Source organism: Orcinus orca, chromosome X (genome assembly GCF_937001465.1).
Source record: "Orcinus orca chromosome X, mOrcOrc1.1, whole genome shotgun sequence".
NCBI lineage: Eukaryota > Metazoa > Chordata > Mammalia > Artiodactyla > Delphinidae > Orcinus > Orcinus orca.
Genome location: NC_064580.1, coordinates 90,144,463 through 90,172,240, shown reverse-complemented (window position 1 = coordinate 90,172,240; position 27,778 = coordinate 90,144,463). Strand labels below are relative to the sequence as shown.

At 44.5% G+C, this 27,778-nt stretch overlaps 2 protein-coding genes, 1 long non-coding RNA gene and 1 pseudogene across 12 annotated transcripts in view; all 4 read left to right on the top strand.

Annotated features, from left to right (window-relative positions):
• Window positions 1–11,274, top strand: part of LOC101286095 (nuclear RNA export factor 3) — a 383,514-nt gene extending 372,240 nt beyond the window's left edge. For 8 of the 10 annotated variants that reach the window (XM_049705198.1, XM_049705200.1, XM_049705209.1 and 5 more), the window contains 2 exons: window positions 10,124–10,283; window positions 11,007–11,274. In XM_049705198.1, the coding sequence (XP_049561155.1) occupies window positions 10,124–10,283; window positions 11,007–11,045 (199 nt within the window). In that variant the 3' untranslated portion in view covers window positions 11,046–11,274. Of the gene's footprint in view, window positions 1–9,512; window positions 9,586–10,123; window positions 10,307–11,006 lie in introns of all 10 variants that reach the window. The other 2 variants (XM_049705201.1, XM_049705203.1) reach the window with 2 other exon arrangements.
• The window catches only part of LOC101287598 (nuclear RNA export factor 2-like), a 544,209-nt pseudogene that overhangs the window by 251,049 nt on the left and 265,382 nt on the right, over window positions 1–27,778 (top strand).
• On the top strand, window positions 4,929–7,321 carry NXF3 (nuclear RNA export factor 3). The gene is made up of 7 exons (XM_049705227.1): window positions 4,929–5,287; window positions 5,395–5,499; window positions 5,624–5,704; window positions 5,811–5,880; window positions 6,035–6,123; window positions 6,246–6,353; window positions 6,514–7,321. Exons 2-7 carry the CDS (start codon window positions 5,410–5,412, stop codon window positions 6,847–6,849), a joined length of 774 nt encoding a protein of 257 aa, XP_049561184.1. The 5' UTR covers window positions 4,929–5,287; window positions 5,395–5,409; the 3' UTR covers window positions 6,850–7,321.
• Window positions 7,359–8,090, top strand: LOC125963156 (uncharacterized). The gene is made up of 3 exons (XR_007474973.1): window positions 7,359–7,537; window positions 7,901–7,969; window positions 8,055–8,090. It is a non-coding gene; the product is annotated as an uncharacterized LOC125963156 (long non-coding RNA).

Below are 27,778 nucleotides of genomic sequence, written 5' to 3'. Positions count from 1 at the left end.
TATTTGTTTGTTTATTTATTTATTTTTTGCACCTTGCAGCATGCGGGATCTTAGTTCCCCAAGCAGGGATCGAACCTGTGTCCCCTGCATTGGCAGCGCAGAGTCTTAACCACTGGACCGCCAGGGAAGTCCCTGTAATGGCAAAATTTAAAAAGAATATGTACAGAACTGCATAACTACACAAATGTTTTAAGTTAGGTATTCACATCACCTAAAGAGAAACACATCTGGAAAATGTGCACCAATCCTTTTACATTGGATATCTTGGGTATCTATGAGTCATGGTAAGGGGATCACGTAGATGGAAGGTGCAGAATGATTTTTATTTTCTAAGTATACATTTTTAACGTTTAAGATTCTGTGATTAGGCTAATCTGTCAAGAGGAACACTTGAAAGGATCTAATAATCGACTAACAAAAAAAGTTCACGTATATTTACCATGTTATCAAAGAGTTCACATGATACTGTTTCATAAAAAGTCAGAATTTTCAACTTTTGACTTGACAGTGTATCTGTGTATTCATATGCATTTCTGTCTTACATTTCCCTCACCTCAGATGTTCACACTCTCATGTGCAGATTTTTCTTCACCTCTCTCAGGCATTGGACTTCAGGGCATAGAGATCTAGGAAGGGAAGGAGGGCAAGTGGTGGAAAATTCCAGAAGGTATTGGAAAATTCCACAAAGTTCTGGCTCATAAACTGGAGCCCAGGCTCCTCCCTCCTTCCCTCTTTACAAATCCCTCTGATTTGAGACTTTCAGAGCTACAGTTGTGGTTCTAGCCACTAGGGGATATCTGCCTAAAGTGACTACATTTTTTTTAAAAAAGGAGAGGCTACGGGTTTTTGTTTGTTTGTTTGTTCTTTGTTCTCACTGTCATTACAGTGACCCACCAAACTCTGTTTGATATTTCCTTTATATTTTCAAGTGTCTTTTGTTGTTGTTTTGGTATTATCTCTCTGGAATGGGTTAGAATTAATTCTAGCCATTTGATTATTTTTAGACTATTCAGTTACTTTGTGTAAACTTCAGAAAATCCCCTATACTGCACCAAGAATTTAGTAAAGTTATGCATGGAGAAGTCATCTTCCATTCCATGGAGCTCAATTCCAGTCTCTGTTTCTCTAGGTAGCATCTGAATGACCCTAGACAAGCTCCAGCACCTCAGTAAGCCTCAGCAACCTTGGAAAGTTGGTGATTCTGATATCAGAGTCCCCTTGTGAGGAATTCATGAAAGAACAGAGGCAATGTAGCAAGTACAGAGTCTGGCCTACAGCTGGCACACAGAGTTATCTGGGTTTGCAGAATGAAGGAACACAATGTAGTGTAGCTGATCCAGAGTCTGGCATACAGAGCTCCCTGTGTTTGTAACCAGAAGTATCAAGGTCCCCTAAGCCTCCTGATTCCAGATGGCCTCCTCTGCAAGGGTGGTACAGTTGGAAAGAGTTCCCTGGGTGTTAGGTTGGTAGCAAACTCAGGGGGCAGTAATTACAGGACGTTAAGTCTCCTCTGGCTCCCAGGGCTCTCCTCCTCTGTGCCCTTGGGGAAGGGACTTCCTGTTAGGACTCCATCTTGTTTGTGTGGCTCTGACAAAGTGGTTTGGGGCTTGCACTCTCCTTCTTCGGAAGCCCTTCCTGATATTCTCCAAACCTCCAGCTCCAGACCCACAGATTCTCTTCACGAGCAGCCTGTGAGGAGGGTGGTGACAGATCACTGCCTTCAGGCCACCCCATGGGTGAGTTGGTCAGCATGAGACCTTTTCCTCAGATCTCCATAGGGCAGGAGGGGTTCTGGGTTTCCTCCCTAACCCCAACGCACAGGACCCCAACCAGATGACCCCCCTTTAGAGAAGGGGTGGAGAAGGCCCAGGCTGACTAGTTTCCACTCTCTTGAGGAAATGGGTTCTGACACTCCCATCCTGATTCCACATGGAAAACCTCCCCTCCTATGGAAATGGCCATAGCTGAGGTGAATTTTTTCCCCTGGTTAGGGAAAAGGCCTGATTCATGTGACCTAGGGCTTGGAGAGTGGAAATGGTCCCCTAGGCGGGGGATGGGGTTAGTATAAGCTAATATTCTTTGGATTAATAATAGAGGTGGGAGAGGGGAAGAAAACCCACTATTACCCTTGAATCTTACTTTAACTAGGCAGGGTAAATTGTATTCGCCCAGAAAAGGTTCTTGAGGCTGGCTTTATTGCCCAACATATGATCTATTCTGGAATGTTTGAGGAGTAATTGTTATGTGAATTGTTCTATGTCAATTACATACATTTGTTAATTTATTTACGTCACATTTTAAAATCTCCTCCCTGTAGCTGAGTTTTTCTCTGCCACTTTATTGGTCACTCAGTGAGCTGTGTTAAAATTTCCCACTGTGACTGTGGATTTCTCCATTTGCTGTTTATTTCTGTCGGTATTTGCTTTGCATATTTTGGCTTTGTCTTAATACATGCATACAAACGCAGAATTTTGTATTAATATCTTGTTATTGCAATGCACCTGTTATCATAAGGAAATCTCCCTCTTTCTCTTGTAATTTTTTTTCTTTAAAGTGTACCTTTTCTTTTACTAATGTGGTTATACCAGCTTTCTTTAGGTTAATGTGGAGAAGGTATACATTTTGCCATTTTTTAATTTTCAGACTTTCCTGATGATTAAATTTTGCATATGTCTCTTTTAAGGAGCATTTGATGGAAGGTTTCTTGTCCAGTCTGATAATATCTGTCTTTCTATTTGGAATATTTAGCCTGAAACTTTTTAGGTAAAAATAGATATAATTTGGTTTATGTATATCATGTTACTGTATATTTATTTTTGCCTCTTCTAAGTTCCTTTTCCTTTCCTTTCCTTTGAAAGGGTTAATATTTTATAACTGTTAAATTGTCACCTCATGTGGCTATCTAGTTAAACATTCCTTTGCCATTCTGGTGGTGCTTGCCCTTAAGATTACAATGTACATTTTTGCCTTGTCACTGTCTCATATTAGTTAATTATCTCTTTAGAACTCCTCAGACAATTATGGGACCTTGAGACACTTTGATTCCATATATTCCCTCCAAATTTATTGTCATGCATTTTCATTCTCTATATATTTAAATCCCCAGAAGAAATTACTATCATTGTGTTATATAATCAACACCCATTTAAATTTGCCTACATATTCACAAATGTCCTTAGTCTTTCTTTCCTGTATCTATGCGCCTCCACGTGGGAGGATATTTCTTCTGCCCAAGAAAGAGCTTATAATATTTCTTTTAGTTTGAGTCTTCTGGTCACAAATTTTCCAAGTTTTTGTTACAGGATGATGAAATGAATGCCTTTTCTTTAAGAATGTTTTTCTTTAAAGCATACTTTTTCTCCAGTTACAATAATACTGTTACATTGAGTTGATATCTTGTTACTTTTGGAAACTTCTCAACCAAGATCTCTTCAAATACCACTTCTCCACTGTTCCCTCCCATTCTTTCCGGGACTCACATTAACCATGTGTTAGGTATGTTCACTGCATCACCTTTAATTATCTCCCCCTTGCTTTTGGTATTCTCCATGTTATGTCTCTCCAGGCTCCATTCTGGATCTTTTCATCAGATTTATCTTTCATATCTCTAATTCTTCCATCAGGCAGGGAGATCACCTTTGACACTTGAACCAACACACCAGGCTAGATTTCAGGGTAGGTTTTATTGTCCCCCTAGAGCAGAGCAGAGAAGAGAAAGTTAGAGATGAAAAGCCACTTGTCCCAGGTCACATAACCTGATCCAAGCAGAGCAGGGACTAACATCACAGACTAAACCCTGGGTCCAGACCCTTTCCTCTGTGCTTGTTTTCTTCTTGGCTGTGAATGCTGCCTACCTCTCATTTCCTGAGAAGCAGAAACACAGTGAAGTCTCTCAGCCTTTTTTTTTTCTTCCTAACTATGATCATTTCCTATTTAGATTTTAAAGTTGGTGGTGTTTCTTCATTAGCCGTGATATTTACCCAGGAATTTTTCTGGTACTGAGAACATTGATGTAATATTCTCAATTTCAGGGTACAATAAGCAAGTAACCTCCTTACAAAGAAGAGCCGGATGCTGGCGTATTTACCAAAGGAGGTATAACAATTGGTCTGAACAAGTCAGGTCTGGTATTCATCCTTCATCCCAGCAGCAGCAAGATAGAGAATCACTAAGAAGTGATGCTCACGTGGACATCCAAGCAAGATAGTAAGTGACGAGGCAGCATGGCTGACCAGTATCAACCAGTGAAAAACAAAACCTTGTAGTTAAATATGTCATTCTTCTCTCTAACCTGGAAGAGTGAGGAATGATGGGATCAGGTTAACGGTTGAGCAGTCTTTATTGTAGCTCTGCTATCATTGGCGAAAATGTAGAGAAGACGTCCCAAGACTATACGGACCACTTTCTTCTCTCCACTTCCCCACAGTGCTCCCTATGCCATTCCATCCTGTCATCGGAGAGGCAATTTTCAGGAACAAGACGAAACCCATGTTAGCAAGGAGACAGAGCAAAAGCCTCCAGAGAGAAGAATGGAGAGAAGCAGGCAGGATGAGACCTTGGGGAGCTGGTTCAAGATCAGAGTGAGTGTGCTGGCTAAATGGACCTAACATGTAGAAGAAGATGACAGAGAGAGTCATGTTGGGCGCGTGTAGAGATGCTGGGAACTTTCCTCTCGTGGCAGTGGAGTTGGTAATCTGTCTTGTTATTCCTAGGAGTTAACTTCCTAGATCATGTGAGGGCAGGTTCAGAGAAGCAATATAAAGGGAGCAGACTGACTGCAGGGAGCATGGGAGAGGCTGTCTGAAAGCAAAGGAGGAAACTACTGCCAAGGAGATGGAGCAACTCCACACCAGAAGACACAGTTTGGCTCAAGCTGAGTGCGGGAGGAGGTTGAGTCTCTGGGGTCCTCGTCAGAGGGGCGGGCCAAGTGTGCCTCAGGTAGGATCTCTTAGAACTTTATAAAAGTAAGCACATGTGAAAGATATGAAGTCGATTATTTCAGGAAAAGTATTTAAATGGAAAGAAAGGGTATTTAGGAAGTCCTTGTCTGGTGTAAAAGTTAGCGATAACAGATATTGTCCTATCTTAAGAAAGTACCTAAAGCCTGAAAAAAGGTCCTAAAGCAAGACACAGCTGGGTCTTATCTTAACCTTGGATTCCATTGTATCACTTTTCTTTCCCCAATTATTTCTTTGGCTCCTAGATTCCCTTCGGTATTAAATATGATGAGAAGTGGCTGCTGAATTTGATTCAGAAGCAATGCAGTGTCCCCTTCACCCCAGTCGAAGTAAGAGAGGACATTGAGGCCGATGAGAGGAAACGGGGTAGATGGCAGGCCCAGATGAGAAATGGCTCTGGTCTCATACTGTGCTTCTCTTGTCACTCTCCCTACAGTTTCACTATGAGAAAATGCAGGCCCAGTTCTTCGTTGAGAATGCCAACATTGCCTTCGCACTGAAGAATGTCAATGGCAAGATTTACAATGAGGCTAATGAAAGGGTATGTATCAAGGGCATGAGCAGGGCTAGCTGGGGGCAAGAGGGCAGGACAGGGGCATGGTCTTGCTTGATCCCAGGGCTCAGATTTCCTGGAGCTTACCCAGCCCCTCTTGTGTTCTCAACAGATATCTATCTTTGTTGATCCCTGTGATGCACCCCACTCTGTGCTGAAGGAGCTGAGGTCAGAAAAGGTGGAGCAGATAAAGGTAATGCAGACTCAACACAACCTGTGCACTCACAGCCAGACCCACCTATTGCCCCCGATCACCACCTCAGACTCAGAGCCCCTGAACCCCATCCCTAACTCTGCAGCTGCCCGTGAAGGAACAATATGATGCCTCCCAGCAATCTCTTGACATCCAGAGAGTCCGCTCTGACCCTGGTATGGCTACAGCAGTAATTGTAGAGCAGGTGAGGGCAGAGGGGTCTAGCTGGAAAGGATACTCAGGAATGGTAACTCGGGGAGGGGTTGGTGCTGGAGCTGTACCAGCCAGGAGCCTCTCAGTCCCCGTTTCCCTCCTCCTGTCTTCCTGGAGACTTGATGACCCGTGATACTGGAATGGCACGAAACCCTAGAACTGGCGTGGCCGCCTCCCTGCAGATCCATCCAGGGAATATGCCCAAGGTGAGGACCTTAGACCCAATGTTGGGGCAGGTGGTGATGGTGGGAGAGATTAGGTAGAAGAGGCAGATTTGTCTCAGGTGTCCCCTGCTGGGGTCCTCACTCTAACTCTTTCCTCATCATAGCTTTTGGCCTTGGACCTGAGCAATAAGAAACCCTACCAGCTGCACAGCCTGTCCAACACTATGCCGAATGCTTCCAACACCAAGAACTTGAACCTCTCCAACACTGAGGTGAGGTGTGGTACCCAGATCCGTCTTTGAAGGGAAAGTGGGAAGGCGCATGTGGTGGTGACAGAGGAAGGGAAATTTGTAGGAAAAGGAAGCGACTAGGGGTGCACGGCCATCCTGGCTCTGTTTCTCTGGCCCATGTGGTTCCTCCTCATAATCACAGGTGGAGTCTGCAGGGGAGATGGACAAGGGTGAGCGGCTGGAGCCAGAAGGGATGTGTGCAGACAGAAACCCCCTGTGCACCACCTTCCCTGATATGTCAACCAACATAAGGTCAGATGCATCCTCTGTTACCCGGTGGCAGCCTGAGCTACTCCCGAAAGTGCCCGTTTGCAAGGGGCAGCTGACGTGGACCTCAGGGAGGACTACAGGCCCTATGCTCTCCTCTCTGCATCACAAAGCTGCCAAAGTTTCAACCAGCACCCAGTGGGCCCCCAGCCCAACATGTGCATATTTTACATTCTTACGTGCTGTGTCTGAGCCATTCTGGGGCAGGTGAAGAGCTGCAAATGGGGCGCCATTTCCCCTTTCTCCTCTCTTCTTCCCTTACCCCCACCACGGGAAAGCTTCTTTCCCTTCCCTTTGTTTTCTCTCTCTCCCTTGTGTCTAGGCCCATATGTCTCTCTCATCTATCCCCTCGTACCTTCACTCCCTTTCTGTCTTCATCCCCCTCCATCTCCCTCCCTGAGCCCCACCTCACTCACCTCCCTGCCCCAGCACCCTGGGCCATCCAAGGGGGAAGTCCAGGTCTTGGTCCAGGTCTTGGCAGAGTGCTGGACCGCCAGTGAGGTAGCAGAGCCTCGGGCACACACCCCATTCCCTCTTCTCTCCACAGCCTTCAGTGGGGCCCTGGAGGAAGGAAGGGAGGGGAAGGAAGCCCTGCAGCATGGGTTTGAAATGCTGGTCCCTGTGGCACTGGAGAAGAGAGTCCAGGCAGTCTGCGGGGGAGCTACCCAGGGGAAGGAGAGGAAGGGAGGGAGGGAGGCGGGGAGGGAGGGAGGGCCTGCCCTCCCTCTGTGTCAGTCGATGGGGGACGTGTTCAGGGCCCTGGAAGCCTGGGACGCTGTGGTGTGGGTGTACTTGCTCCCATGAGGAAGAGGGTCACCGCCACAGTTTCACTGACTTTTCTGTTTTGTCTTGATTTTGGCAGCTCCATCCTGGAATTGTTCCCCAAGTTACTAACGTTGGTAAGTGTATTCCTTGTTCACTGACTCCTCTAACTGGCACTGACAGCACCCACATACTACTCTGCACCCCATTAGGTCTTGCCCCAGTTACAGTTTTGAAACTGACCCTTCAAAGTCCTGGGCGGAGGGGGATGGTACAGTCCCTGTGGGAGCCTGACAAACGCTCTGGATCTTCTTCAAGCACATTCTTCATAGGCTTTGGGGAATCCACGGTGATGATCCAAACTGTAGTCCTGCCCATGGAATTTCCAGGGCCCTTTCACCACTCACCTCTGACCCTCACCCTCCTGGGCCCATCCTTTTCCCTGATCATCTAGCACCACCTCCTGGTCTGCACTGCTGACATTCTCTTCTCTTCCCCAGGATGACCAGGAGACATCCCCACTGGCTAAGTGTGGTTTTGAAGCCTGCAAGCGCTTACCAACCTGCAAGGTGAGGATGGAGGATCAAGCCGGGTTTTAAGTGGTGCCTGAGAAGGGGGTGTCAGCCATGGTCCTGAGGACTGTTTTGATTCCAGGGAAGCTACTTTGGATCTGATGAGCTGAAGAACCTAGTCCTGCAATTCCTGCAGCAGTAAGTATCTCTGGGAAGCTGAGCAAGGGGGCAGGTCTAGGACAGGTGAGGCCACCTAAGCACAGGTCTGCTCAGGGGAGTTTTCAAGTCTCATTTGAGGTCCAGACCACAGAGATAGACTGTCTTCATTGCTCCTCCTTAGGTACTACTTGATCTATGACTATGGAGACAGACAGGGTCTCGCGGGTGCTTATCACGAGGAGGCCTGCTTCTCCCTGACGATTCCCTTCCACCCCAAGGACCCAGCCCCGTGAGTATCACAGTACAGCCTCTGCTCCCGGGCCGTGTGGCTCCCCAGCAGACACAGGCCAGCTCCTGCAAACACCCACCACCCACTGTTGCTCTTTGTCTCCTAGAAGCAGCTTGTGCGAGTATTTCAAGGACAGCAGGAATATGAAGAAACTCAAGGACCCCAGTGAGTGTGTGATGGGAAGACTGGGTGGGAAAGGGTGGTGAAGGGGTCAATCATAGGGCCCAGGGCGTGGCAGCCCCTGACCTTCGCTCGCTTCCCCTCCCCTCACAGACCTGCGGGTCCAGCTGCTGAAGCACACAAAACGTGTCATTGTGCACACCCTCTGTGTGTTGCCCAAGACTCAGCATGCCTTCAGCTCCTTCGTGGTGGACACGTGGTTCCAGACGGTGAGCGCCTGCTTCCTCCCTCGCGTGGGCCCAGGAAGCCGCAGGTGGGTGGGAGGTGGAGGTGGTGACTGGGCGCCTGGGCTCTTCCCTTTCAGGAAACGATGCTCTGCTTCTCCGTCAGTGGGGTGTTCAAGGCAGGTGAGTGTGTGTAGACCCCCAGCGCAGATGCCCCACTGCTGCCTCCCCCTGGCCAGGTTCACACCCAGAACCACTCAGCTTCCCTGACCCCTTCCCTCCCCTTCACTTTCTTTCCCCTTCTCTTCCCTTCCCTCCCCTTGTATTCCCTTCTGTTCCCTCCCCTCCCCTCCCCTCGCCTCCCCTTCCCCACTGTGTTCTCCTGCCCTCAGGCTTCCCACAGACAACCCAGGTCTGAGCTGTGTCCATGCCTGTCTGCCCTGCACACCCTGGGCGTTGGTGACACAGGCTGTGGATTTTGGTGGCTCTCATCCCAGATCCTTACTCTGAGAACTTGGGCCATTACTGAACCTCTCGGTTTCCTCATTTGCAAAATGGGGTAGTAGTATCCACCTCTTGGGTGGCTGTGAAAAATGCATCCCATGAACTTGTGTGGTGGTCGTCAGGGGCCCTGTCACTGGGCGCAGACTGCTCCTATAGTTGCCCTCCCCATTCCCGACACCTTGGCCCCTGTGCACAACTGCCCTCTCAGTATGAGTGTCCAGTCACACCCTGACTGGGGACCGCTGTGTGAGCGTGTACAGCACATGCAGCTGTAAGGGGTACTGTTGTTTGTTTGCTGTTGAAGTGGAAGGAAGTTCTCAGGGCTGTGTGCGTGCCTTCACCCGGACCTTCATCGCTACCCCTTCCCACGACTGCAGGTGAGAGCCCTGTGGTGGGCGTGAATGCCCATCCCCGCCTGGGCTCAGGGGCGTGGGAATGTGGTGGCAAAGACCTTAGGTTTACTCAGTATTGTGGAAAGCCAGCAGGGAGATCCCAGGAGCAGTGTAGCCTAGTGGTTAGGAAGAGCGTGGGCTCTGGAATCGGCCTATGCGTTCACTCCTTGACCCAGCGCTCACTCGCTGTGTGACCTTGGTCAATTCTCATGACCTCTGTGTGACTCAGTGTCATCTTCTGAGAATGGGGATCAGACTGTCCACCCCTTGCACTGTGGTAAAGGGTAAATGCGAAATTGCCCCTGGGTTGGGGATGAACCTATAAATCAAGTGAAGGTGGTAGACAGTCTCTCCAAAGGTGGGCTCTGTAGGGAGAGGCACAGGTACCAGTCAAGGAACCTGGGAGACAGACACAGGAGGGACGTGGAAGGAATCTGGTTGCTGAGTGCCAGTGGGAGCTGAGTCAGTATTGGGGGTGTGGGTGTCCATCCACCAGTTGTCTGAGGGCCCATTTTTCCTTCAGTCTGTGCATCGTGAATGACGAGCTGTTTGTGAGGGATGCCGACCCCGGTGAGACCCAAAGTTTGTTCTCCATCCCACTGTCTACACCCACCTCCAGCTCCATGCACCCCCTCTCCCAGCAGCAGCAGGACATCATGCAGGCATCCTCCACCCCATCTGAGGTGAACCTCTAGTGGTCTCAGAAGTGAGTGCTAGGGTTGCATGGGGATAGGAGGGAGCTGGGAGGAGTAGAGGAGTGATTAATGGGAATTTTCAGGTAATTATTTTAAATCTATTTTTTCTTACAAACGTTTACTTGTGAGAAATACCCTAATTTCATACTAATACATTTCCATGTATTATAAAATACAGGTATCCTATCTTATATACTATTTTGAAACTTCTTTTATTATTAGTGCCAGCATAGTTTCTTCTCAGTATATGTGACGCTACATTATTCTTTCTAAGATCAATATATTAAACAATTGAATTCCAGGAAGCCATAAGCTATTATTGATAGGCATTTAGCTTTTCGCCTCTTTTTCAGCATTACATGCAGTGGCATCTGCTCATTCTGGTACATACATGTTGGTAAACTTGAAGGCTTGCTCTTGCAGCATAGATGTAGCAGTGAAGTTGTGTGGTCAAGTGTCTCCAGTTTGGTCCTAAGGGAGGTCATCTATCCTGCCCCACTAGAGGTGCTTTCAGTACAATGACTAGACTATACCAGAACTAAAAATTTCTTTACTCATCAAAAAGTGAATTCTGAGAATTCAGAGATAAGAAGAAATAGACCTCTAGGCTTTCAGGAAGGTGAAGGTGGACAGAAGTCAGGTGCCCTGGGGTTGACACTCACGGCTGCTGGCTCTGCTGACATCCCAATTCTTTCTCTTTACTTTCTTCAGTCCAAGGGCAAAATTCCACATGTGACCCTCATCCACTGACCTGGGATCTTGAGAACAAAACTCTGCAAATGAGCCTTTAGATGTCATTTTCATCCTCATCATATTTGTCACCTCTCTTCTCTTAACTGAAGCCATATCCATGACTAAGCTTGCAGTCCAGCTAATCAGGAAGCCAAAGTTTACCGTGTAGGCCTGCCCATTGTTTTTTATTTTTCCAACGCATGATCCTTGTTTATCTTTATATTAAAGAGTAACATTGCACATTGTATATTGTGTGTCTTGGATTGCTCTTCCCCTGACCCAACCATGAGTTAGTGGGGCCAGGACCAAAAGGTCCCATCTCCCACATCATCCCTGGCAGTCTCTAGCATTTATATCCGACCTACACAGTGCTTGAAAATTATAGAGTAAGGACTCCATTCCTGGACAACCCTAAAATCCAAGCTTTGCCTCCCGATAACCTTCTCCCCACCACTTCAGTACCACAAGTTGCGACCGTTCTGATGTTCACTTCTATAAACAAATATAACGTATTTAGCAAGTAAAGTACCATATTTACTCCATTAATTATGGATTTCTTAATTATTTAACAGGTCTAAAACTGTGTTAACATATTTATTAGGTTCTTAGGTTCTGTACCTAAGAGTATTTTCCCCACAACTCCAGTGTTGTTTTTTTAACTATTTTATTTTGAAATAATTATTGATTTACCAAAAGTTGCACAAAAATGTGTACAGAGGTCATGTATACCCATCACTCACCTTCTCCTAATGATAACACCTTGTATTACTTTAGTACAGTATCGAAACTAAGAAATGGACATTGGTACAATCCACTGAGCTTACCACAATTTCGCCATTTTACATGCACTCATTTGTGTGTTAGAACACTTGTCCATAATACTTATATATATAATTCCATGCACTTTTACCAGCAGTGTAGGTGTTCTAACTATCACCACAAACAAGATCAAAAACTGTTTCATCACCACACGTTTCCCTCATGTTAGCCTTTATAGCCACACCCACCTTCTTCCTGATCCCACATCCCTAAACTCTGTCAAACACTATTATAATTTCCTAAATGTCATAGAAATGGAATCATATAGTACACTACCTTTAGGAATGGATTTCTTTCACTCAACATAATTCTCCTGAGATCCATCCAAGTTGTAAAGTGTGTCTATCGTCTGTTCCTTTATATTGCTGAATAGGATTCCATGGTGTGAATGTACCACAGTTTGCTTACCCATTCCCCCGATGAAAGACATCTGGGCTATTTCCACTTTTTAACTATTGTGAGTAACACTGTGATGAACTTCATGTAAAGGTTTTTGTGTAAACATAAATTTTCATTTCTCTGGGTAAATTGCCCAGAGTGCAACTGCTGTATCATTTGGTAATCGCATGTTTCGTTTTGAAAAACCTGCCAAATTGTTTTCCAGACGGCCTGTAACATTTTACATTCCCTTTGGCAATGTGTGAGTGACTCAGTTTATCCAGTGTTGCCTGCATTTGGTTTTGTCACTGTTTTTTTCAGCCATTCTGATAGGTGGGTTTAACATTTCATTGTGCCTTTAATTTGCATTTGCATGATGGCTAAAGATGTTGAATAGCTTTTCCTAAGCCTGTTTGCCCTCTGTTCATGTCTTTCATCCATTTTATAACTGGATTAAGAGGCAAGAAGTTACCTCTAGAGAGCTGCCCTGGCTCTGGCTAACAGGCAGAGTAAGAGAATGTGAGGCCCCTCGAGACTCACTTTTCTTGACAGGGAGGGCAGAAGTGGGGCTGAAGCTATTAAATGTTCCTCAAATTAGGACTGAACTTGGACATGGAACAGGATTAAGAGGTGGGGGCATCTCTGGGTCCATCTGTGGAGATCTGGATAGGGCAGAAGAAGAAGGGGCATATAGGGTAGAGGAAAAACAGTGGAAGGAGGGAGATACGGGGAGATGCCTTCTAAATGACGCTAGATTCATCGCTCTCAGCCTGCTCAATGGAGTGCAAAAAACTATTCTCCTAGACATGTGGTTTTCAACTCTGGATATCCATTAGGATCCCCTCTAATGCTCAGATTCAACCAGCTGAATCAGAGCCTCTAGGGATAAGCCCAGTCATCAGTATCTTTAAGGTTCACCTCAGTTGATTCTAATGAGCTGTCAAACTTGAAAACCTTATCGGATGGTGTATTAGTTTGCTATGGCTGCCATAACAAGACACCACAGGCTGAGTAGCTTAAACAACAGAAATTTATTTCTCACAGTTTTAAAGGTTGGAAGTCCAAGATCCAGGTGTCCACAGGTTTGTTTTCTTCTGAGGCCTCTCTCCTTGGCTTGCAAATGGCCTCCTTCTTACTCCTTCTTCACATGGTTTTCCCTCTGTGCACACACCCTGGTATCTCTTTATGTGTCCTAAACTCCTCTTATAAGGAAACCAATCATATTGGATTAGTGTCTACCCTAATGGCCTCATTTTAATTTAATTACCTCTTTAAAGGTCCTATCTTCAAACACAGTCACATTCTGAGGTATTGGGGGTAAAGCTTCCACATATGAATTTGGGTAGGACACAGTTCAGTCCACAACAGATGGTATGAGAAATACCTGGGTCTGAGAAATTCATCTCCCTTTTAGCTACCTTCCTGGAACTACTATACAACACTTCTGCCATCACCTCAATAGGTAGAAGTTGGTCATGTGACCATTCTTGGCTGCAAAGGAGGCTATAAATGTGGTCTTTTACTGGAAATATCACTGTCCCAAATAAATTTAGGATTCTTTTATTAAGAAAGAAGGAGAATAGGTATAGAACATATGCTACACTTTCACACCCAAGGCAGCTAGAAGCACCACCTCAATTATCATGTCCTTTCTACCCAGTTTTCCAACCACAGTTTTCATGGGTTCAAACAAAACTGCTGCTTCAGAGACACCTGAGCTCACTCTCCCATCCTCCCAAATCCCATGTCCCAGACTATGCCTGAGTCCTCACAACTTAGCATGCTAAATCTACATCATTCACTCACTCAGTCATTCATTCAACAAATATTTATTGGTTACCAGTGATATGTAAGGCACTGTGATAGGCACTGGAGATAAATCAGAGAACCTGACAGACAGGGTCATGGTTCTCATGGAGCTCACATTCTACAGGGGTTGATACACTCAAGATTTGAGAGCCATTAAGAAAATAATATGGGAAAATGTGACAGAGAATGACTAGGGTGGGGAAGGCAAGGAAGGATTTTCTGAAGACGTAACTTAGATTTAATATTCAAATAACAAGAAGTACACAGTCAGCAGTGGGAAGATATAGGAGCTGAGCCCTCGAGGCAGAGGGAAGAGCAAGAGGAAAGGCCTTAAGATATGGGCAAGCTTGGCCGTTTTAGGGAACATCTTGTATGCCAGTGTGTATTGGGAGGACAGTGTTAGAAAATGAGGTGAGAATGGTAGGAGGGGCCCAATAATAATGGTCCTGTGGGCCATGGGAAGGACTCTGGGTTTTGTTCTTATTATGATGGAGCCATTGGGTGCTTTCTGAAAGGAAGGGAATTATTATTATAATCTACCTTATTAAAGCTCATTCTAAATGTTCCTTGGAGGACAGACGGAAATAGAGCAACTGTAAGATCAAGAGACAAGATTAGGAGGCTACTACACACATGACAGTGAGAGGTTACAGTCTCGTAGACCACAGTCGTAGCAATGGAAGGGGTGAGATGGGGTTTGAAATGAGATGTATCTTGGAAGTACTGAACTTGTTGATGAAGTCCACGTTTGTGGTAAGGATAGAGAGGAATTAAGTGTGTCTCTTGGAATGTGGATTTTTGCAGCTGGGTTAGGGCGGTTTTCTTCGATGGGGAAATGAATGGAGGACCAGCTTCGGTGCAATGCCAGGAAACTGACAGTTCTGTTTTGACCATGTCGTTTGTGGAGCCTATGAATAATCTGGGTAGGGAGCATGTGGTTGCATGTATAAGTCAGGAGATCCTGAGAATATTCTTGGCTGTGGCAAAAAAAAAAAAAAAACCCAAAACAAACAAAAAAAACAAGCATGCAAGCAAGCAAACGAAAAACCCAACTGTACAGTTCAATCTGAAAATACAGGTTGATTCCACATATGAGCATGACACAGCTCTAGATTCTGGAAGGGATACAAAGACATATTAAACACCAACTTCACTGAGCTATAATTTGTGTTCAACATAATGCATCCATCTTTTTTTCTTTTTTTTTTGGTTGTGCTGCGCGGCTTGCAGGATCTTAGTTCCCCAACTGGGGATCAAACTGGGCCCCTTGCAGTGAGAGCACCGAGTCCTAACCACTGGACTTAGCTGTAAGCCTAAGGCTCTGGCCTGCCAGGGGTTACAAACTGTCAGAGAAGAAAGATATATGTGTGGAATATAACTATAACTATCATTCATCCACTTATTCATTCATTCATGCACCTAGTGCATGTCAAGCTTAGTGCTAAGAAGGGAAGATAGGACCATGAACAAATTCAGACAATGTCTCTGTCTTCCTGAAGATTAGGAGTCGAAATAGTGGCTCTGGTTGCTAAATAGTAAGGGAGGTATTTGGTGAGATAATTGGGGCCCCAAAAGGTCTAACCCCAGTGCACAGACGCAACTCTTCCCCTTCTGCATGTCTCATTGACAATGCTGTGGCATGACCTAGAACATAGAGCTGTTAGAATAGAATGAGCCTGAATATTCTGTGCATAAATGGCTGAGGAAACGGCTTTCCAAACCTTCCACCTAGCAATCAGCCCTGATTATGTGCAGAAATAGATCTCAATTTCATTTAATTCTCACAGTTGGAGTTGTATGACTAATTATTTTGTCTCTGTATCTAATTAAGAAGCTGAGGTTAAGAAGGGTCAAGTATCTTGGAATCTTCCAATCCAAGAACATGGTATATCTCTCCATCTATTTGTATCATCTTTAATTTCTTTCATCAGTGTCTTATAATTTTCTGCATACAGGTCTTTTGTCTCCTTAGGTAGGTTTATTCCTAGGTATTTTATTCTTTTTGTTGCAATGGTAAATGGGAGTGTTTTCTTGATTTCACTTTCAGATTTTTCATCATTAGTGTATAGGAATGCCAGAGATTTCTGTGCATTAATTTTGTATCCTGCAACTTTACCAAATTCATTGATTAGCTCTAGTAGTTTTCTGGTAGCATCTTTAGGATTCTGTATGTATAGTATCATGTCATCTGCAAACAGTGACAGCTTTACTTCTTCTTTTCCGATTTGGATTCCTCTTATTTCCTTTTCTTCTCTGATTGCTGTGGCTAAAACTTCCAAAACTATGTTGAATAAGAGTGGTGAGAGTGGCCAACCTTGTCTTGTTCCTGATCTTAGTGCAAATGCTTTCACGTTTTCACCATTGAGGATGATGTTGGCTGTGGGTTTGTCATATATGGCCTTTATTATGTTGAGGAAAGTTCCCTCTATGCTTATTTTCTGCAGGGTTTTTATCAGAAATTGGTGTTGAATTTTGTCAAAAGCTTTCTCTGCATCTACTGAGATGATCATATGGTTTTTCTCCTTCAATTTGTTAATATGGTTTATCATATTGATTGATTTGCATATATTGAAGAATCCTTGCATTCCTGGAATAAAGCCACTTGATCATAGTGTATGATCCTTTTAATGTGTTGTTGGATTCTTTTTGTTAGTATTTTATTGAGGATTTTTCATCTATGTTCATCAGTGATATTGGCCTGTAGTTTTCTTTCTTTGTGACATCCTTTTCTGGTTTTGGTATCAAGGTTATGGTGGCCTCGTAGAAGGAATTTGGGAGTGTTCTTCCCTCTGCTATATTTTGGAAGAGTTTGAGAAGGATAGGTGTTAGCTCTTCTTTAAATGTTTGATAGAATTGGCCTGTGAAGCCATCTGGTCCTGGCTTTTGTTTGTTGGAAGATTTTTTTTTTGGAAGATTTTTAATCACAGTTTCAATTTCAATGCTTGTGATTGGTCTGTTCATATTTTCTATTTCTTCCTGATTCAGTCTTGGAAGGTTGTGCATTTCTAAGAATTTGTCCATTTCTTCCAGGTTGTCCATTTTATTGGTATAGAGTTGCTTGTAGTAATCTCTCATGATCCTTTGTATTTCTGCAGTGTCCGTTGTTACTTCTCCTTTTTCATTTCTAATTCTATTGATCTGAGTCTATTCCCTTTTTTTCTTGATGAGTCTGCCTAATGGCTTACCTATTTTGTTTATCTTCTCAAAGAACCAGCTTTTAGTTTTATTGATCTTTGCTATTGTTTCCTTCATTTCTTTTTCATTTATTTCTGATCTGATTTTTATGATTTCTTTCCTTCTGCTAGCTTTGGGGTTTTTTTGTTCTTCTTTCTCTAACTGCTTGAGGTGCAAGGTTAGGTTGTTTATTCTAGATGTTTCCTGCTTCTTAAGGTGGGCTTGTATTGCTATAAACTTCCCCCTTAGAACTGCTTTTGCTGCATCCCATAGGTTTTGGGTCGTTGTGTCTCCATTGTCATTTGTTTCTAGGTATTTTTTTGATTTCCTCTTTGATTTCTTCAGAGATCACTTCGTTATTAAGTAGTGTATTGTTTAGCCTCCATGTGTTTGTATTTTTTACAGATCTTTTCCTGTAATTGATATCTAGTCTCATGGCGTTGTGGTCAGAAAAGATACTTGATACAATTTCAATTTTCTTAAATTTACCAAGGCTTGCCCTGTGACCCAAGATATGATCTATCCTGGAGAATGTTCCATGAGCACTTGAGAAAAATGTGTATTCTGTTGTTTTTGGATGGAGTTTCCTATAAATATCAATTAAGTCCATCTTGTTTAATGTATCATTTAAAGCATGTGTTTCCTTATTTATTTTCATTTTGGATGATCTGTCCATTGGTGAAAGTGGGGTGTTAAAGTCACCTACTATGAATGTGTTACTGTCGATTTTCTGTTTTATGTTTGTTAGTATTTGCCTTCCAGGTCACTTATCCGTTCTTCTGCCTCAGTTATTCTGCTGTTGATCCCATCTAGAGTATTTTTCATTTCATTTATTGTGTTGTTCATCATTGTTTGTTTCATCTTTAGTTCTTCTAGGTCCTTGTTAAATGTTTCTTGCATTTTGTCTATTCTATTTCCAAAATTTTGGATCATCTTTACTATCATTTTTCTGAATTCTTTTTCAGGTAGACTGCCTATTTCCTCTTCATTTGTTAGGTCTGGTGGGTTTTTATCTTGCTCCTTCATCTGCGGTGTGTTTTTCTTTCTTCTCATTTTGCTTATCTTACTGTGTTTGGGGTCTCCTTTTTGCAGGCTGCAGGTTCCTAGTTCCCGTTGTTTTTGCTGTCTGTCCCCAGTGGCTAAAGTTGTTTCAGTGGGTTGTGTAGGCTTCCTGGTGGAGGGGACTAGTGCCTGTGTTCTGGTGGATGAGGCTGGATCTTGTCTCTCTGGTGAGCAGGTCCACATCTGGTGGTGTGTTTTGGGGTGTCTGTGGACTTATTATGATTTTAGGCAGCCTCTCTGCTAATGGTTTGGGGGTTGTGTTCCTGTTTTGCTAGTTGTTTGGCATAGGGTGTCCAGCACTGTAGCTTGCTGGTCGTTGAGTGAAGTTGGGTGCTGGTGTTGAGATGGAGATCTCTGGGAGATTTTCACCATTTGATATTATGTGGAGCTGGGAGGTCTCTTGTTGACCAGTGTCCTGAAGTTGGCTGGCTCTCCCACCTCAGAGGCACAGCACTGACTCCTGGCTGCAGCGCCAATAGTCTTTCATCCACATGGCTCAGAATAAAAGGGAGAAAAAGTAGAGAGAAAGAATTTGTTGAAGTAGGAAGAAAGAAGGTAAGAAAGGAGGGAAGGAAGGAAGGAAGGAAGGAAAAAAGAAAGAAAGAAAGAAGAAAAGGAAAGAAGGAAAGAAAGAAAGAAAGGGAGGGAGGGAGGGAGTGATGGTGGGAGGAAGCAAGGAAGGAAGGAAGGAGGGAAGGAAGGAAAAAAGTAAGAAAGAAAGAAGATAAAGTAAAATAAAATAAAATAAAGTTACTAAATTAAAAAATAATTTTTAAGAAAAAAATTTTTAAAAATGGACAGATATAACCTTAGGACAAATGGTGGAAGCAAAGCTATACAGACAAAATCTCACACATAAGCGTACACACACACACACTCACAAAAAGAGGAAAAGGGAAAAAAATCATAAATCTTGCTCTCAAAGTCCACCTCCTCAATTTGGGATGATTCGTTGTCTAAAGGAGGGAAGGAAGGAAGGAACGAAGGAAGCAAGGAAGGAAGGAAGGAAAGAAAGAAAGAAAGAAAGAAAGAAAGAAAGAAAGAAGATAAAGTAAAATAAAATAAAGTTATTAAAATTAATTATTAAGAAAAAATTTTTTTAAAAAAAATGGACGGGTAGAACCCTAGGACAAATGGTGGAAGCAAAGCTATACAGACAAAATCTCACACAGAAGCATACACATACACACTCACAAAAAGAGGAAAAGGGGAAAAAATCATAAATCTTGCTCTCAGAGACCACCTCCTCAATTTGGGATGATTCGTTGTCTACTCATGTATTCCACAGATGCAGGGTACATCAAGTTGATTGTGGAGCTTTAATCTGCTGCTTCTGAGGCTGCTGGGAGAGATTTCCCTTTCTCTTCTTTGTTCTCATAGCTCCCAGGGGCTCAGCTTTGGATTTGGCCCTGCCTCTGCGTGTAGGTCGCCGGAGGGCGTCTGTTGTTTGCTCAGACAAGACGGGGATAAAGGAGCTGCTGATTCCGGGGCTCTGGCTTACTCAGGCCGAGGGAAGGGAGGGGCGCGGAGTGCGGGGCGAGCCTGCGGCGGCAGAGGCCGGCGTGACGTTGCACCTGCCTGAGGCCCGCCGTGCGTTCTTCTGGGGAAGTTGTCCCTGGATCCCGGGAACCTGGCAGTGGCGGGTTGCACAGGCTCCCTGGAAGGGAGGTGTGGATAGTGACCTGTGCTCGCACTCAGGCCCCTTGATGGCGGCAGTGGCAGCCTTAGCGTCTCCCGCCCGTCTCTGGGGTCCGCGCTTTTAGCCGCAGCTCGCGCCCGTCTCTGGAGTTCCTTTAAGCAGCACTCTCAATCCCCTCTCCTCGCGTACCAGGAAACAAAGAGGGAAGAAAAAGTCTCTTGCCTCTTCGGCAGCTCCAGACCTTTTCCCGGACTCCCTCCTGGCTAGCCGTGGTGCACTAACCCCTTCAGGCTGTGTTCACGCCGCCCACCCCAGTCCTCTCCCTGCGCTCTGACCAAAGCCCGAGCCTCAGCTCGCAGCCTCGCCCGCCCCGGCGGGTGAGCAGACAAGCCTCTCGAGCTGGTGAGTGCTGGTCAGCACCGGTCCTCTGTGCGGGAATCTCCCCGCTTTGCCCTCCGCACCCCTGTTGCTGTGCTCTCCTCCGCAGCTTGGAAGCTCCCCCCTCTGCCACCTGCAGTATCCGCCTGCGAAGGGGCTTCCTAGTGTGTGGAAACCTTTCCTCCTTCACTGCTCCCTCCCACTGGTGCAGGTCCCGTCCCTATTCTTTTGTCTGTTTTTTCTTTTTTTCTTTTGCCCTATCCAGGTACATGGGGAGTTTCTTGCCTTTTGGGAGGTCTGAGGTCTTCTGCCAGCATTCAGTAAGTGTTCTGTAGGAGTTGTTTCACGTGTAGATGTATTTCTGGTGTATCTGTGGGGAGGAAGGTGATCTCCGCATCTTACTCTTCCGCCATCTTCTCCTCGTCCCCCACCCCGTTCTTCTGTCTTTAAAGTGATCTGTCTGCCAACCTACTGAAGGTAAGGATTATTGAAGATATAGGGAGTGAGTCCTGCACTGAGCTGAGTCCTTTGACCTTGGAGCAGAATCATTTAATACCCAGGGAGTGGATGTGACAAAATGTAATTGGTGGTGTATAACAGTTTATGACATCTGGAAATTGTTGCCTTCTGAAAGATATTTTGGGAGGAGACCTTCAAGATGGCAGAGGAGTGAGATGTGGAGATCGCCTTCCTCCCCACAAATACATCAGAAATACATCTACATGTGGAATAAATCCTACAGAACACCTAATGAATGCTGGCAGAAGACCTCAGACTTCCCAAAAGGCAAGAAACTCCCCAGGCACCTGGCCGTGTGGCTGACAGGGTCTCCAATACTTCCAGGTAGGTTTCTGGACCTGCTGTGGGCACTGTGAGGCCAGCTTAGACTCTGATCTGTCCTTACTCTGGCGTGTACTTCCCCCCAAATTCCACAGTTGCCCCCGAGGTCCACAGTCTCAATTGTGGGAACACTCATTGTCTATTCAGGTATTCCACAGATGCAGGATTTACCAAACTGATTGCGGGGATTTAATCTGCTGCTCTTGCGGCTGCACGGGGATATTTCCCTTTCTCTTCTTTGGTCTCACAGATCCTGGGGTTCAGCTTTGGTTTTGGCTCTGCCTCTGCATGTGGGCTGCCCTCAGGCGTCTGTTCCCCACTCAGGCAAGAGGGGGCGAAAGCAAGGGCTGATTAAGGCCCACCTGCTCACTAAGGCCAGAGAGAGGAAGGGATACAGCAGTCACAGTAAGAATGTGTGGGGAGTGCCTGCGGCAGCAGAGGCCAACAGGATGTTGCCACAGTGTGAGGTGCGCCATGCATTCTCCAGTGGAAGTTGGCCCCGGATTGCAGGATCCTCGGCAGTGGCAGGCTGCACAGGCTCCCAGGAAGTTGTGGGCAGTGACCCGTGCTTGCACACAGGATCCTTGTTGGCAGTGGCAGCAGTCGTGGTGTCCTCCTGTGGGGTCCGAGATAACAGCCGCGGCTCCCTCCCTCCTCTGGAGCTCACGTAGGCAGTGCCCTGCCATCTGTGGGCACATGGAGCAGGAAGTTCCTATGGTGGGCCCACCCCTCTCCTTGCATACCCCGCAACAATGGTCTCTTGCCTCTCTGGCAGGCCCAGGGGAGGTGTGGACAGTAACCTGTGCTTGCACACAGGATTCTTGGTGGCTGCAGCAGCAGCGTTAGCATTTCATACCCGTCTCTGGTGTCTGCACTGATAGCCGTGGCTCGCGCCTGTCTCTGGAGCTCATTTAGGCGGTGCTCTGAATCGCCTCTCCTTGCGCACTCAGAAACAATGGTCTCTTGCCTCTTCGGCAGATCCAGACATTTTGCTGGACTCCCTCCCGGCTAGCTGAGGTGCACTAGCCCCCTCAGGCTGTGTTCACACAGCCAACCCCAGTCCTCTCCCTGGGGTCTGACCTCCGAAGCCTGAACCTCAGCTTCCAGCCCCCGCCTGCCCCGGCGGGTGAGCAGACAAGCCTCTCGGGCTGGTGAGTGTTGGTTGGCACCGATCCTCTGTGCAGGAATCTCTCCGCTTTGCCCTCTGCACCCCTGTTGCTGTGCTCTCCTCTGTGGCTCTGAAGCTTCCCCACCACCAGCCCCCATCTCTGCCAGTGAACGGGCTTCCAAGTGTGTGGAAACTTTTCCTCCTTCACCGCTCCCTCCCAGAGGTGCAGGTCCCATCCCTATTCTTTTGTCTCTGTTTTTTCTTTTTTCTTTTGCCCTACAGAGGTACTTGGGGGAGTTTCTTGCCTTTTGGGAAGTCTGAGGTCTTCTGCCAGCGTTCAGTAAGTGTTCTGTAGGAGCTGTTCTACGTGTAGATGTATTTTTGATGCATTTGTGAGGAAGAAGGTGATCTCCAAGTGTTATTCCTCCTCCGTCTTGAAGGTCCCCCCGCCACCACTGAGAGCAATTTTAAAAGTAGATACACAGATTTCTTTTCTAGAGTTGCTAATTTAATAGGTCTGGGATGTAGCATGGGAGCCTGCATTTTGAAAAGTCACCCCACGCATTCCTAAAATCAGTTAAATTAGAGAAACCCTAACTGGGATAGATATAAAAACGGTTGCTTATTGGTCTGCCTGATGAACATTTCTTTTAATCTTAGTTCATGTGTTTTTAAACAACACAAACACTAGTAGCATAGAATATGAAACAGTTTAGAGTTTTACTTTCAATTCATGTAGAAAAATACATACCATATATTTATATGTTTTAATGAAATCACATGCTATATAGTCAGTCCTCTGTATCTGCAGGTTCTGCATCCTTGGACTCAACCAACTGCAGATAGAAAATATCCAGGGAAAAAAATTCCAGAAACTTCCAAAGAGCAAATCTTGAATTTGTCGCATTCCAGCAACTATTTACATAACATTTACATCTTATTCACAGCTATTTACTTACCATTTACATTGTATTAGTTATTATAAGTTATCTTGATGACATTTAAAGTATATGGGAGGATGTGCATAAGTTATATGGAAATACTACACTATTTTATATAAGGGACTTGGGCATCTGCAGAATTTAGTATCTGCGGGGGTCCTGGAACAAACTCCCTGCAAAGACAGCTGTATATGGTTCTTCCACTTGCTTTTTTCCCCCCCTTTAAAAATATTCCTTGGATAATTATTCATGTCAGTAAACATACAAGTATTCATTCTTTTTTTTAAAAAATGAGATAGAATTTATATATAACGTTGTTTAACTTTAAGGTGTACAACATGTTGATTTGATACATTTATATTTGGCAATATGATTACCACCATAGTTTTAGTTATAACCTCTATCACATCACATAATTATCATTTCTCTTTTGTGGTGAGTACATATAAGATCTAATCTCTCAGCAATTTTGAAGGATAATACCGTACTGTTGACATAATCACTATGCTGTGCATTAGATTTCCAAAATTTATTCATTTACTGGATGCAAGCCTGTACCCTTTAACAACATCTCCCCAATTTCTCCACCCGTAGCCCCTGGTAACTATCATTCTACTCTCTGTTTCTACGAGTTTGGCTTTTTTAGAGTCCACCTATAAGTGATATCATACAGTATTTGTCTTTCTCTGTCTGGCTTATCTCACTAGGCACACATCCTTTGACAGACACTTAGGTTGTTTCCACATTTTGGTTATTGTGAATAATGCTGCAATAAACATGGGAGTGCAGATATAATTTTGACATTCTGTTTTCATTTCCTTTAGTTATATACCTAAAATGGGATTGCTGATGACATAGTAGTTATATTTTTAATTTTATGAGGAAAATCCATACTGATTTCCATAGTGGCTGAACCAAGTTACATTCCCACCAATAATGTACAAGTGATCCCTTTTCTCCACATTCTTGCCAAAACTTGCTATCTCTTGTCTTTTTTTTTTAAACATCTTTATTGGAGTATAATTGCTTTACAATGTTTTATTAGTTTCTGCTGTATAACAAAGTGAATCAGCTATATGTATACATATATCCCCATATCCCCTCCCTCTTGCGTCTCCCTCCCATGGCTCCACGGCATGTGGGATCTTCCCGGACTGGGGCATGAACCCATGTCCCCTGCATCGGCAGGCGGACTTTCAACCACTGTGCCACCAGGGAAGCCCCTCACAGTAGTCTCTTGATCTTATGCATTTCTGTAGTATCAGTTGTAATGTCTCCTCTTTTGTTTCTGATTTTATTTGGGTCTTCTCTCTCTCTCTCTCTCTCTCTCTCTCTCTCTCTCTCTCTCTCTTTTTTTTTTTAGTCTAGGTAAAGGTTTGTCAATTTTGCTTCTGTTTTCAAAAATTAACTCTTAGTTTCATTGATTTTTTTCTATTGTTTTTCTCATCTCTGTGTCATTTACCTCTGCTCTGGTCTTTGTTATTTCCTTTCTTCTGCTAACTTTGGACTTACTTTGTTCTTCTTTTTTAGTTCCTTGAGATGTAAAGTTAGGTGATTTATTTGAATTCTTTCTAGTTTCTTAATATATGCATAAACTTCCCTCTCAAACTGCTTTTGCAGCATCTCACATGATTTCGTATGCTGTGCTTCCTTTTTAATTTATTTTGAAATAGTTTTTCATTTTGCTTCTGATTTCTTCTTTGACCCATTGGTTGTTAAGGAATGTGTTGTATAATTTCCACATACCTGTGTGTCTTCCAGTTTTTCTCTTGTTCTTGATTTCTAGTTTCATAACACTGTGGTCAGAAAATATATTTGATATTATTTTCGGGTCAGCTTCTGCCTTGCCAAGTGTTAGCTTCTTCCTAAGGCTGATGGTTACCCCTGATGCAACTAGAAGGCTGCTTATGGTGACTGAGGGTACATTCTTCTCTGTTTCTGTCACTCAGGAGAAAAGGAAAAAACTTCTCTTCAAACCATGGAATATAAGGCCTTTTCAATCTGACTGGGCCATTTTAAGATTGTTGGCCACCCTCAACCAGTAACAGTTGTCAGAGAAATTCCAGATCCTGATAGGTTCAGAATAATTAGGACTTGCCCCCAGAAGCTATCAGTGAGATGAGGTGGATTGGACATCCTGATGTTTGGAGTTCTGTTAGTGAGGAAGTGGGAAATTGATGTTATGTAAGCATATACTACACTGGATGCCTTAAAAATAAGAATGGCTCAGAACACTCTGACCTCCAAGAGGCCTTGAGTGGTAGATGAAACAGCCAGAAGACACACTGAATAAACTTTGGAAGGAAAGGAGGTAGAGCATAAAAAACGGAAGTTTCCCAAACATGACAACATGCAGGGGAAGGAAAAAGAGAGAGGGTGGGGGGAGGGGAGGGAGGAGGAGAAAGAGAGAGAAAGGAAGAGAGAGGAAATCTTGAATGTGACTTGGCAAAATCTCCCCAATTGATAGAAATCTGAGGCGTCCCTGGAGTCCTGCGATTAAAAACCAAAACAAGGGGCAGTTTCTCCAAGGTACCAGGTCCAGTAAGACCAGTTACCAAGGCTAAGTGGAAGTCATGTGGGTCTGTGCCCACAGATACCCAAGGAACAACCCAGTGGAGAGAATTCCAAGAAGATTAATTCTTCACAGAGTTTCCACTTTCATCACGTACATAACACATCCCTTCTGTGCCCTGCTCTGTGAACCAGTTCCAAATGTGTTGCGGACATCCCTTCCTCCAGAAGTAGTTAGAAAGTCAGCCTTGAATGTCGTTTAACAACACCTCTAAAAAGCAAAAGCTTTGGTTGTCTCAGCTTTTAATCTTATTGGGGTTTGCAGGGACTTCCACTGGGCATTGCTTGCTTACTTGGCAGGCTCATGACCTCTACCCGAGCTAGACTACTCTCTCTCTCATTATTTCTTTCCAGAACTCCTTCTCCTGGAAAAATGTTCCAATCCTACCCACCTTTCAAGGCTCAACCCAGATCCTTCTCCCTCATGACAGCTTCCTTGGCTCTGTGAGTACCTCCCTTCTTGTACTCCTGTTAAGCTGAGAGAACCCCATAGTTTTTCATTTTTTTTTTTTTTACCAGAAGTTGTTATGTGCAATAGCAGACCTGTCCAGGCACCTCTTGTTCTGCTTCCGCTGTGATATCTTAGACTGTGGTTTATAATTTTTTTTGTATCTTTCATAGACTTTAGAGCACTGAGTGATCAGTGAACTGTCCTGTTTCTCCTCTTGCCCTTCTCCAATCCAGTCTCTATATGGGAATTCAAGGAATATTTTAAAGAAGAATTAGAACAAGCTCCTCCTTTCAATTACATACCTTAAATGCCTCCATTACATTTAAATACTTTCAAACAAAATAAAACAAAACAAATCCTTACCATGGCCTTCAGGTCCTGCAAGACTTGGTTCCTGGCCACCTCTCCCACTCAGCCAGGCCATTCTCCCCCTCTATTGATAAGATCCAGCTACACTGGCCTCCTTTGGTTATAACTGGGCCAAGGACTTTCCTGCCCTAGAGCCCATGCATGTGCTATGACTCCTGAAAGGCTAATCACTCCCCCGCCACCTCTTCCCACCCCCACCCGACTAACTCATTTCCTCATTTCCCCTTTAGGATTCAACTTAAATAGCATGCCTACTATCATTCCCTGGTCTAGTTCCTCATATTATACCTCACAGAACCTTGTTCTCATTCTTTTTCATAATTTGGGATTACACGTTTGTTTAATGTTTCTCTTCCCCACTAGATTGTACATTTCATGCTCTGAGGGACCATGTCTGTCTTATTCACCAGGGCATATCCAACATTTAGCCCAGTGCCTGACACATGGTAAGTCCCACGAGATAGTAGATTCAGTCCTACTAAATTGCCATTTTTAAGTAAAAACCAGGCACATATCAGCAACTTCATAAAGTGCAACATAATACTTTTTGAATTAATGAAAGATGAGACAGGTGAATTATTAAGCAAAGAGAATGAGAAAGGAGCCTGAGGAATATGTTTTACTCTCAGGAATCTGGCTGAGTTGCTGACCCTGAGTCCTTCCCTCTAAAGGAAGGAGCACCTCTGATCCTTGTCATGAGTGTCTCTCCCCACTGAATTCCTCAAAGTCCATGCTTCACACTCCCAGGTTTTGTGTTCCTGCTTAAGCTCTATCTCCTCCCATGCTCTTTCATGTTTTCCTCCCTTTTCACAGCTATTTTTGGCAACTAACTCATCAAGGGCATAAGGAATTCTATATGATGTTTCTTTACTCCCTTTTGCTGATAAGTTCCCCAATATTCTTTGCCAGTTCATAATAATATTTGATTTATCCAACTGAGAGACTAAAAAGAAGAATCAGTGGCTGTATTGAATGATGAAGGAAGAAACTTCTTACCCTGGAGAATTACAGCATTGGAGTGGAGTATCTGTGAGGTATTGAAGGCAGAAAGAACCTAAGAAATTTCAGGGTTGCCTCCACTTCACAATTCCACTTTTCCTTCCCTCTCATATCCAGGAGACAGCAACTACAGCAGTGGTGTGACCCTTGACTCATCAGCAGGGCAATTGAGAGAAGGGGAGGGTCACAGAATCTACCAGAGTTCTGAATAAA